The sequence below is a fragment of the Bactrocera dorsalis genome, chromosome 3 (genome assembly GCF_023373825.1).
Source record: "Bactrocera dorsalis isolate Fly_Bdor chromosome 3, ASM2337382v1, whole genome shotgun sequence".
Lineage (NCBI taxonomy): Eukaryota > Metazoa > Arthropoda > Insecta > Diptera > Tephritidae > Bactrocera > Bactrocera dorsalis.
In genome coordinates, this window is record NC_064305.1 from 43,204,274 (window position 1) to 43,217,562 (window position 13,289).

A 13,289-nucleotide genomic window follows, 5' to 3' on the forward strand; every position below is an offset into this window, starting at 1 on the left:
GACATTGTTCTTGGTTCCAAGACAGACGAAATTATCTACGACTTCGACGTTATAACGATCAACAATAACGTGGGAGCCTAGTCACGAATGCCATGACTGTTTGTTTGATGATAGAAGATACATATAACGTCTTGCCCTCGTTCACTACAAGACCAATTTGCTTCACTTCTTTATCCATTCTGGAGAAAGCAGAACTAACGGCTGGCTGTTCAGGCCAATGATATTAATATCATCAGCGTATGCCAGCATCTGTACACCCTTATAGAAGATGGTTAATTTTTTCATCAGATTAAGGAAGCCGCACGAAAGGAAGTCGCCTTGTTAGTAACCTCGTTTGGTATCGAACGGCTTGGAGAGGTCCCTCCCGATCCAGACAGAGCTTTTGGTATTGCTTAGCGTCAGTTCACACAGCTGAACTAGTTTGCGGGGATATCAAATAAAGACAAAGTGGCTTAAAAGCAGTTGTTGTTTGTCAATTACTTTCCACGGGTCTTTTCCAAGATTTGGCGTATGGTGAATATGTGGTCAGTTGTTTATTTTCCAGGCTTAAGCCGCACTCACAACGTCCAATTAGTTTGTTGACGGTTAGCCTTAACTTTCAGGAAGCTTACCCCACGACAGTTGGACCAGATTGTGGGGTCTCTCTTTTGGTCTCCATCAGCCCCCGCTGCTTTTTTGTTGTTCAGACGGTTAAATGCAATTCGAACTTCTTCGTGGTCGGAAAATGGATCGTCTGTCCTCATCGCCTATGGATTTGGGTTCACCATCTCATGGCGTTATACATTCACTGCCATTCAGTAGGTTGGGGAGGTATTCTTCGGGGAGTATGCTTAAGCATCAGTTACTAAATCACCTCTAGAGGGTTTACAAGAGTATGCTCATGTTTTGAAACTTTCTGTTAGTCGCCGCATCTTTTTGTAGAGTTATCGAGCATTACCTCTGTGGGTCAGCTTGTCAAGCTCTTGGTACTCATGCTCTACTCATCGAATCAGCTGTTCTTTTGCATTTTCCGAAAAGCAATGGTTTACTTTGCAGCTTTACGTAAGGAGCTTTATGTGCCGTCCCACAGTTCCCTAATATCGGGATGCTGATTCTCTCAGAGAGCAGGAGTGCAAGTCGAGTAGAGAATCGTTTGGCTGTCTGTCTGAACTGTAGCTTCATGACGCCGAACCTTCCTTGTGCTTGTTGACGTGTGTTTTTTGCTGCTCTGAAGCGGGTGCGTATCTTGACTGCAAAAAGATAGTGATATGAGTTGATGATAGGACCTCGGAGGGTACTCACGTCTTAAACATTGGAGACGTGTCTTCCGTCTATGACACTATCAGCGATCTGGTTGGTGGTTTTTCGAACCGAAGACAGCCAGGTAGCTTGATGAATTTTAATATGATGGAATCTATTACTACAGATAACTATATATAGGGCTCAGTTGAAATCGATCAGCCTCAACCCATTTGGGCATATTTCGTCATGGAGGCGTTGTGCCAAAGATGCCTTCTTTGCCAATTCTGGCGTTAAAGTCGCCAAGCACGATTTTGACATCGTGACAGTGTCAGCTCTCATATGTGCGAATGGTGCTAGACGTTCATCTACCGTGAAGTATGCCAGGACGGCAACAAAATCTCTCTCCTACCACGAATTCCACACCGACATTGCGCTCTTTTATTTGACCCCTGTAAATGTGCCGAGAACCTATTCTACTTGTCCCGTCCATCACACTTCTTGGACAGCGATGATGTCAGCCTTTACTTTAACGAGGATATTAATCAGCCGCACCTTTCGAATTAAATGACCGGGTATTCCAGATGCATGCCTTTAAATAGCACTCCTTAATTCGTTTTCCATGGTTATCATCAAAAGGGGTGTCTCTAGTCCGAGCCTTTTGTTTTCTTTTCAATTTAGCTCGCTTTCAAACTGTCTTTGGGTACCCAGAGGATAACTGGTCTAAGACCGGAAGTTGTAAGCTGCTTGAGTCATTTGTAAAAAAATCGTTTCTGGCCACTCCCAAGTGAAAGGCGCTCAGACAACTTTCCTCACTTGCGTGAACTTCTACGCATATCTCTATTATCCATATCTTTGAAAAATGCTTGGCATTATATTCTTAGTAAAAATTCCTAATGGAATAGTTAGGACTTCTTTTCTCTTGTCTGAACTTAAATTTAATATCCCGGTTAGCTTTTCGAGACAGTTTAGGCTTGTGGATCAAATTGCTAACTAAACGAAACATTCCGTCGTATATGTCATGATTTGAGTTTTCATTCCTGAATATTTAGTTTTTCTGATTTACTTTTAGAAATTAAAAAGACTGCTTAACAATTTACTATTTTAACAATTGGTTATAACGTATTTTAAGTCGTATCTGTTAAAAAGTTGAATTTCATGACTCGTCTGATTCTGCACATTTGCGAGATGCAGAAAATAAATGATGCGTGCCCAGAAGCAATAATACCTGTCGCATGTGAAATTTAAAGTTTACTGTTATTTATAATGACTAGGTATTTTACATTTTCTATTATAACTGTATTCTTTTAGATGAAACATACATTTGTTCTATTAGTAAACATGTATTTTGTTCTTATTATGTTAAACTTAATATTTTTGCACATAACAATAAGTTATATAGGTTGTCCTGTAATTTTGAACTCTATGAAAAAAATCGTGTAACAATAGTAAGCAGCGCGTCATCTGTCAAACGTGTAATCTTTTTTTTAACCTATTTTATTTATTGAATCTGCTTTTTTTAAGCCTAACAATAAGTTTTAAAATCTTAAATCTATTTAAAAACCAGATAGGCCCAAGTAAGTGATTGATACGACGCTCTTTAATACGCAGGCATATCTCTTCTTGTAAGTTGTGTTTGATCGGAGGAATGTACCAAAGCATTAGCCAACGGGTTTGGGTGATCTCGGAGTTTAGGTATATATTTAATTCTGCTGTCTTCTACTTCTTTCTTTACCATAGGAATACCAAGGTCTTTATGGATATTTTCATTACGCATGTACCATGGTGAACACGTGATTGTTTTAAGCATTTTTGATTAAAAACTTTGTAATATATCAATATTAGTTGCACAGGTCGTACCCCACAGTTGAATGCCATACATCCAAATCGGCTTTATGACCGCATTAGATAAAAGCACTTTGTTGTCTAGGCTAAGTTTGGAGTTTTTTTTTATAAGCCAATTTAAATTTGCAGCTCTATCTTCATACATGTTATTTTACTAGAGATGTGTTTTCTCCACGTGAGCCTTCTATTTAGGTCAGTGTTTCCCAAAGTGGGTGATAACGCCCCCTTGTGGGCGCTGCAGGTGTCAAGGAGGGCGGTAAGAGACCCAGAAAGAAAATGGAGGCGTTGTGTAGAAAGAGGCGTAGAGATGAGAAAATATGTGAAGAACTATTGTTTGCTAGAAATTTAGAGACCGATACAAAAGGCGAAACCATATTCAGTATATTGGAAAAGTTTTGCGATGAGAAAGAGATTCCTTTGAAAAATATTATTTCAATTGCTACGGATGGCGCTCCGGCTATGATAGGGTGCCATAAAGGCTTAATACCGCACTTAAAAAATAAAATTCCAGATGTCCTTGGCGTACATTACGTTATTCATAGACAACATTTAGTTGCTAGAAACTTAAGTGAAAAACTATTTTAATCACTGCAATATGTCATCAAAGCAGTCAATAAAATCCGCAACAGCTCTTTGAATGATAGATTAGTTCTTGGAAACTACAGATATCAGACTGGGTGTTGGATCCGTTTTTAAATGTCAACACAGCAATGTCACCTCAGATGGAAGAAGAACTTATAGAATTGACAACAAACGAGGAAATAAAAATATAGTTTAAAAAAACTAAAAAACACGCTTTTAAAGCATATCAAACTAAAAAGTGAAAAATAATTCTTTGTATAAACTAACAATAATAATGAAGGAAAAATTCCTGCATTATTGTGAAAATAGCGTGGAATGCTCGATATATGAAAAATATGTCACAAAGCACCCCACGCTTTTCTCACAATAATGCAGGAATTTTTCCTTCATTATTATTGTTAGTTTATACAAAGAATTATTTTTCACTTTTTAGTTTGATATGCTTTAAAAGCGTGTTTTTTAGTTTTTTTAAACTAACGGGTGATTTTTTTGAGGTTAGGATTTTCATGCATTAGTATTTGACAGATCACGTGGGATTTCAGACATGGTGTCAAAGAGAAAGATGCTCAGTATGCTTTGACATTTCATCATGAATAGACTTACTAACGAGCAACGCTTGCAAATCATTGAATTTTATTACCAAAATCAGTGTTCGGTTCGAAAATTTTTTATCGACAAATTTTGTTCAGCGATGAGGCTCATTTCTGGTTGAATGGCTACGTAAATAAGCAAAATTGCCGCATTTGGGGTGAAGAGCAACCAGAAGCCGTTCAAGAACTGCCCATGCATCCCGAAAAATGCACTGTTTGGTGTGGTTTGTACGCTGGTGGAATCATTGGACCGTATTTTTTCAAAGATGCTGTTGGACGCAACGTTACGGTGAATGGCGATCGCTATCGTTCGATGCTAACAAACTTTTTGTTGCCAAAAATGGAAGAACTGAACTTGGTTGACATGTGGTTTCAACAAGATGGCGCTACATGCCACACAGCTCGCGATTCTATGGCCATTTTGAGGGAAAACTTCGGACAACAATTCATCTCAAGAAATGGACCCGTAAGTTGGCCACCAAGATCATGCGATTTAACGCCTTTAGACTATTTTTTGTGGGGCTACGTCAAGTCTAAAGTCTACAGAAATAAGCCAGCAACTATTCCAGCTTTGGAAGACAACATTTCCGAAGAAATTCGGGCTATTCCGGCCGAAATGCTCGAAAAAGTTGCCCAAAATTGGACTTTCCGAATGGACCACCTAAGACGCAGCCGCGGTCAACATTTAAATGAAATTATCTTCAAAAAGTAAATGTCATGAACCAATCTAACGTTTCAAATAAAGAACCGATGAGATTTTGCAAATTTTATGCGTTTTTTTTAAAGTAAAAAGTTATCAAGCTCTTAAAAAATCACCCTTTATATTTATTTTTAATTTTTTAGTTTGATGTGAGAAACCCCAAATTTGTTAAAATATGAACTATGACATGTAGTATTGGTTAAGTAAATCGATAATTAGACAGCATTTAATATCTACTCGTAACCTTTCATTGACTAATTGTTATATTATATACTACATATGCTACTCAAATGTCGCCAAAACTGGTTTTATATAGATGTTGCATATTTTTGGTGAGCTGCTTAAACTTACTGTCGCCTTCCTACAGTGTCTCTCAAATATTCTACGTTTCAGTACCACTTAAAAAAGTTACAAACATACATACATACATACATACGCCTTCCTACAGTGTCGCTCAAATATTCTGCGTTTCAGTACCACTTAAAAAAGTTACAAACATACATACATACATACATACAAGTGAAGCTAATAAAAGCGTATTAAAAATCAAGTTCAAAAATGGTTCCAAGAATTTTGGCTACAAAAACCGATCTCGCAATTGTACCCTGCATTGTGGTCAATCCTTCAACGATTCTTGATAGCATTCCCATCGTCATATTTTTGTGAACGTGGATTTAGAGCTGTGACAACACTGCTTACTAAAAATAGAAATCGTTTGCTTGCCGAACGTGGCGACTTGCGACTGTTCTTGAGTAAATAGGAACCTGATATTAACAAACTTATTAAAGAGCATCAGATTCATTCTTCACATTAGTTTTTATATATGGATCGATTATTTTATTTTAATTTTTAATAAAAGATTCTCTGTTTTAATACTACAAAGTTGTGTTTCAATAACCATTCCTCTTGGCAGGTGGAGCCCGTAAGAGTTAACTTGAGACCTAAGCGCCGTTGTATGTTACCTACTGCGCTCAGGTTTCAAGTTGCTGGTTATAGTAAAAGTTTCGTTTAGAATTCTCCGTTAATATACATACAGTAGAATCCGTTTATTATGACTCCGCCTATATTGACCAACTGGTTACTATGACGTAATAACACTACGAAGTTTGGTTTTCGTATAAAATTCTTCATAAAAGAGTCGGATATTATGACTTCCCTTACAGTGACATGTCGCTTATTATGACCCATTTTTATTAAATTATGTCCGGTTAGAATGACTGACATGATTCTTTACACCTCCGGCAATGTTCGTTGATTCCCTACGCCGTTCGGCACGTGGCTCGTTTTTGATTTAAGTCTCAGTTAGTAATTGACGCTTGAAAGTCACGTATTGTTTTTTGTTTGTTACTGTTCAAGATTGAGATATTGTATGGGGTAATCCCCCATCTAAGTTTGCATACGCTACGCCTATGGGACAAATGTCGCCTGATTGTACCGTTATTTCATCTTATTGTATGTGCATACATATGTTAGCGACGCTGACTGCTGCCTACGGTACATATGCACACCTCTAGCATATGCTCTATTCCCGGAATCCCAATAGTTTTTGTACATGTGCTTACTGAACAAGCAGACTTATAATTGCCGCTTCTTGCGGATTTGAGTTAATGTCAAAAATAAAGTCGTGACGATAGGTTTGGTTTGGAATCTTATACAGTTACTGTGAAAAAATGTCATCACAACGACGTAAAGCATTTACAATTGAGGAGAAAGGTGCAATAATATGCAGATTAGAAAATGGAGGATCTAACTCATGTCTCGCAAAGGAATTTGGCGTGGGTCATTCGATAATCTCAATGATTTTTAAAAACAAGAACCGCATTAAGCAATCGTTCAATTCAAATGTTTTGAAACCGAAAAGGCTTCGAAAATCACGACAAGAAAATGTTGATCAAGCATTAATTCAGTGGTTTAAAAATATGAGAAACAAAGGAATACCTGTCAGCGGCCCTATGCTACAGGAAAAAGCAAATGGTTTTGCCGCGCGTTTTGGTATTCTTGACTTTAATTGTTCTGCAAGCTGGATCAGTCGTTTTAAAGTTCGACATAACATTGTGGCGGGAAAAATTGTCGGTGAATCTTCGTCTGTTGATCAAAATTCAACAACAAACTGGTTGATATCTGTGTGGCCGAATTTACGAAGACAATTTTTTGATGATCAGATATTTAATGCTGATGAAACTGATTTTTTTTACAAATTAATGCCGGATAAAACTTTAAAATTTAAAGGTGAAAATTGTAGTGGAGGTAAGTTGTCGAAAGATAGAATAACTGTCATGGTAGCAGCTGGAACAAAGAAAAAGAAATTGCTCATTATTGGAAAGTCACAAAAACCAAGATGTTTTAGAAGTGTCAAATCATTACCTGTCGATTATGCTAACAATCGTAAAGCTTGGATGACGTCAGAACTTTTTGAAAAATGGCTTCGTGATTGGGATCGTGATTTGGTGAAGAAGAAGAAAAAGATTCTATTGCTGGTTGATAATTGCCCGGCGCATCCAAATGTTACTGATTTAAAGTCTATAACACTTGCTTTCCTTCCGCCGAATACAACAGCAGTACTACAGCCAATGGATCAGGGAATAATACGATCACTCAAAACGAATTTTAGGAAGAACCTTGTGCTCAAAATGATTAACTGTCTTGATGCTAATGAAAACAACTCTTCTACAAAAATAACGGTGCTAGATGCAATTCTGATGGTTAATGATGCCTGGAATAAAATTTCACAAAGTACCATTCGTAACTGTTTCAAACATGCAGGATTCATTGAAAGCCACGACGGTTTACCTATTCAAATATCAGAACATGAATTCGATGAAGAAGATGACATTCCTTTATCTTTGTGGTCACGAAACCTAAATTCAGATTCTTTTGCAGCACTGGAAATGTGGGAAGATTATGTTGACATCGATAGCGCTCTTCTCACATCCGAAGAACCCACCGATGAAAATATCGTACAGAACATTAGTGCTAAGAAACAACTCGAAAGTGATGGGGAAGAGGAAGTCGAGGAAGAACCATTACCTACCGCAGAAAAGGCATTAAAAGCTGCAGAATTATTATCACGATTTGCTCACAGCAATATTGAAAATGATAATTTGACCATAGCTATGTCTTCTATACACAATAGTAACGGGTGATTTTTTTGAGGTTAGGATTTTCATGCATTAGTATTTGACAGATCACGTGGGATTTCAGACATGGTGTCAAAGAGAAAGATGCTCAGTATGCTTTGACATTTCATCATGAATAGACTTACTAACGAGCAACGCTTGCAAATCATTGAATTTTATTACCAAAATCAGTGTTCGGTTCGAAATGTGTTTCGCGCGCGTGTTTTGTTCAGCGATGAGGCTCATTTCTGGTTGAATGGCTACGTAAATAAGCAAAATTGCCGCATTTGGGGTGAAGAGCAACCAGAAGCCGTTCAAGAACTGCCCATGCATCCCGAAAAATGCACTGTTTGGTGTGGTTTGTACGCTGGTGGAATCATTGGACCGTATTTTTTCAAAGATGCTGTTGGACGCAACGTTACGGTGAATGGCGATCGCTATCGTTCGATGCTAACAAACTTTTTGTTGCCAAAAATGGAAGAACTGAACTTGGTTGACATGTGGTTTCAACAAGATGGCGCTACATGCCACACAGCTCGCGATTCTATGGCCATTTTGAGGGAAAACTTCGGACAACAATTCATCTCAAGAAATGGACCCGTAAGTTGGCCACCAAGATCATGCGATTTAACGCCTTTAGACTATTTTTTGTGGGGCTACGTCAAGTCTAAAGTCTACAGAAATAAGCCAGCAACTATTCCAGCTTTGGAAGACAACATTTCCGAAGAAATTCGGGCTATTCCGGCCGAAATGCTCGAAAAAGTTGCCCAAAATTGGACTTTCCGAATGGACCACCTAAGACGCAGCCGCGGTCAACATTTAAATGAAATTATCTTCAAAAAGTAAATGTCATGAACCAATCTAACGTTTCAAATAAAGAACCGATGAGATTTTGCAAATTTTATGCGTTTTTTTTTTAAAAAAAGTTATCAAGCTCTTAAAAAATCACCCTTTATTAGAGACTGTTTTTACAATAAAATGAAAAAACAAAAGCAGACAAAAATTACAGATTACTTACAGTAAAAAATACACTTGTATGTGTTATAATGTGCTGATTACTTGCAATTTTGATTTTGATTTAATATGTATGTATGTACATATTTAATTACTATGTTTCTGTATTAAAATACTTAAGTCTATAAGTATGTACATATTTACATAAAAAAAGTTTTTCATTTCACAAAACGCTTTGTATGACGTCCGCTTATTATGACGTGTTTGTCAATTCCTTTCGATGTCATAATAAACGGATTCTACTGTATGTATATAGGTCACAATATTTAATTTGAAGTTATAGTGGTTTTTAAATAGGGCGCTAAAAAAATATTTATTCTCAAAGTGGACGGTAAACAAAATAAGTTTGGGAACCACTGATCTAGGTGAATACCAAGATATGTTACTTCGTTCGCTTGGGGTACTAAAATATTCTTTATTTTTATTGCCGGGTACATCTTTGGTCTTAGCGAAAATGTAATGTGCTTACGCTTCTGTTCATTCACATTTATACGCCAGTTCGCTAGCCATTCTTCGACAGAACTTAAATGCTTCGCTAATATGTATTCTTGATGCTAAAATGTGGCATTTGTTACGGCTCACTGTGTCGTCTGCAAAAGTTGATGTTAATACATTATTAGCTGTTGGAAGATCTGCTGTATATATGATGTATAGTGTTGGGCCTAAAACACTGCCCTGCTCTTATCTGTAGCTCATCAGATATGAAATCTCCCACTTTTGCCATAAATTTTCTATTTTTTAAATAAGACTCCAATGTTTTATACAATTCTAGAGGTAGAATTTTTTTAATCTTACATAAAAGACCTTCATGCCACACCTTATCAAACGCCTGAGCTACATCTAGAAATATTATTGAACAGTACCCCCTGTGCTCAACTGCTTTCCTTATCTCGTTAGTAATTGTATTTACTTGCTCTATTGTGCCATGTTTCGCACGAAAACCGAATTGATGCATAGGTATTGTATTCCTTTCATGGAGGAAAGGAGACATATTTGATAATAATTCTTTTTCAAATACTTTTGAATGACAGGGTAGAAGACTGATTGGTCTGTATGAAGACGGCTTTCCCAGGTTTATATATCAAGATAATCTGCGACTTTTTCCATGAAATTGGATAGTATCCGAAACTAAGAATTGCATTGAAGAGCAAAGAGCAAGCACCTCCACAGCAATAATTGGTAACTCAATTAGCAATTTTGGGGAGATGTTATCATGTCCCGGCGACTTTATTGGATTAAGTTCTTTGATGATACCAATAATTTCAGAAGGTAAAGAAGGGTAAGATTGACAGCTTAAAGTTTTTCTTTGGCAAATTGGGTTGAAATACCTTTTCTAGGTGATTTGCAAAGCAATTAGCCTTTTCCTCTTCACTTCGAGCCCAATTCCCACCCTAGTCTCGTATAGGCATGTTGGAGTCAGTTGGTGGCTTCATGCATGCTCTTAAATCGTTATCGATTTTGGAATGCATCGCTGTTGTCATCCTACCTAGGTGACATAACTTTTTGACTTATACAATTATTTGTAAATATATTATTTAATTTCTTACTCTACTACACATATTTTATTTATACATTGCATATACATATGTCAATTATAAAGAAATGGCAAATGACCAAGATGTCAGGAGACCACATGTGCAGCAGGCCAAAACATTGCATGTTTCAATTTAAAGGGTGTCTCAAAATTAACGCAAAAGTTAAATTTTCTGACATTTATGGTATGTAGTAAAGTTTAATATAACAATATTTCAAAAATAACAAAGCTTGGCGGCATCTTTACTATTTTCTGGAGTAGACACCGCTTACGAGATTAAAGCCCAATTAACCCTTGTGTTGCTACCCGGGTACCCACCGGAGTGTATTTTGTTGAATAATATTTTTTCTAAAACAGATAGGCTAAAATCCTCTTTGATCCCCATGGTTTAATCGATTATCTAGCGAATTGTGCATTATACATACTTTAGATTTTTTCGTAACTTCAGAAATATTACATTTGAAAATAAAAACACGTCTCAGCCACCCGGGTACCCCGACAAAAGTTCGGCGCAGTTCGTATAATACATTACGATTATAATTTTATTTTATATCTAAAAGGAGTAAATAAGTATCTATAAGATAACTACAACAAATTACGTTCATTTTTAATTATTTATTGATAAAATATGGTGTATATAATAATAATAATAATTGTATTTTGCGACATGAAGTTACAAAAAAATTAATGAATTTTTTGCTTCTTGTACAGTGAAATATAAGTAATAATTTAAACAAGGAAATTTGAATAACTAAATTTTAAGAATTAATTAAAAAATTAAGAAAAATTTAAAATTACTCATTGCAATGTAAACATTTAGAAATGTTCACCGAAAGCTGATCGCATACGGGCTTATCGCACTCAACGCAGGGTTTCAGTGTCTTTCGGCGTTTGCGAATAGGCTGCTCCTCCCAGTGGCGTCTCGACGTTTGTTATTTCTGGGTACCACCTCTACTATTGGCCCTTCAAAGAAACTTTCGACTGGAATTTTGGTAGAGTGGTTTCGCATTATTTGCTGATTCGGGACACGCTCTTCGATCATCGGCATTGCTCATTCTTCTCACAATTGTCGAAGGAAAAGTCTTCGTCTGTTTGTTTTCTTGCATAGCATGCTGCTATTCTCATAGTAGATGACATAAGCAGGTACACCTGCAATGTCGAGGATGTTGAAAAAGAAAGCCAGCGGCCATCTACACATTCGCTGTTGGGTGGAGTACCTCGTAGAAATTTGATCCATGGTGTCAACGCTAGCTTTTGTTTGATTATAAAACAAAATCATTTCTGGTTTTTTTTGAGCTGCATCAGAAATTTCATAATCATAGTGCATCGTACTAATAAGTATTACAGCTTTGTTTTTCTTTTTATTTTATTTTATTCATATTTTTCGCATTAAATTTTCGATAAAATTAAAAACCCATCGTGGTAAGTAAATCGTGTATTTATTTTATTTACATTACCTCAAAAAAAAAATACAATTATCTTTACTTATCACTTCACAAACTTTTTTCAATAGTATTGCAATAAATAAATAACTACGAATATAGATATGTAATGCACACACGCTAACGGACTATCCAAACTGACTGGACTGACTCCAGTGAATCAACGACGGAAACTTAACTATACTGCTTATATTCGTTTCACGGAATTCTTGAACGTTCCCGAGGTACAAAGCAATTCAGGGAGCGACCTTTTTCCCCACCACTCGAATTCCACACAAGTGGCCTTCGCAAAAACGAGAAATTTACGTTAGAGCAGCGCGCGTTTTATTCTTGATTTAGGACTATGAAGGTGTCTGTTCATAATTTATATGGTACATTCAAGTAGAAATACCTTTCTCAGATGTCAATAAAAAGATCCTGATAGAATGCACTCAATTATTTTTACGTATAAAGCACTTATACGCACGAATTTGCGTACGGGTACCCGGGTACCCTGGGCGGCAGACAGTGTGATTTTTTTTGGGTGGCAACACAAGGGTTAACAACAGCGCGCCAGTCGTTTTTTTCTTTCTCTGTTTGGCGCCAATTCGAATTACCAAGTGCACCCAAATACTTCTCCTTTCGATCTCCCAAACAGAGTGTAGGTCTTCCTCTGCTTCCACCGACGGGTACCGAATCGAAAAACTTCAAAACTATAGTGTTCTCTTTCATCCGGTCAACATGCGATGACTGTTTGTTTGAAGACAGAAGATACTTTGTTTTTTTCTCGTTAACTACCAGATCCATACGCTTTGCTTCATTTTCCAATTCGGAGAAAGTGCAACTAACGGCGCGATAGTTGAAACCAAAAATATAATATGAACATCAGCGGCATACGAAGAATAATTTTCGAGCATTACTTCTGTCGGTCAGCTTCTCGTCATACTCACACAACTCGTTCTCTTCCTTTTTTGTCTGTACATGTGTCTTGTTTCCCTCTTCAACTCTCAGTAACTATCCCCCTCCGTTTCTATTGTAGTTGATCGCAACATTGCGAAATACGTTCTCCGCTTTCTCTCCACGTAGTACGTTCCTATGTTGGTTAATGAACGGTTTTTGCTGCACAAAGGCGGGTACGTATCCTCGCTCAAACAAGATAGTGTTAGGTTTGGTTTTCGGAGCGTACGCACGTCAAAGGCAGTGGAGACATGTCGTCCATCTATCACCATATAATCGATCTGGTTTTGAGCTTTTCGACTTGGAGACAGC

The 13,289-nt window shown here is 37.2% G+C and overlaps 2 protein-coding genes across 5 annotated transcripts in view; both read left to right on the forward strand.

Moving 5' to 3' along the window:
- The window catches only part of LOC105232674 (phosphatidylinositol phosphatase PTPRQ), an 862,901-nt gene that overhangs the window by 1,900 nt on the left and 847,712 nt on the right, over positions 1-13,289 (forward strand). The gene's annotated exons all lie outside the window — the stretch shown is intronic.
- On the forward strand, positions 7,212-8,078 carry LOC125777589 (tigger transposable element-derived protein 6-like). Its single transcript, XM_049452678.1, has one exon. The coding sequence runs from the start codon at positions 7,212-7,214 to the stop codon at positions 8,076-8,078; it is 867 nt and encodes a 288-aa protein (XP_049308635.1).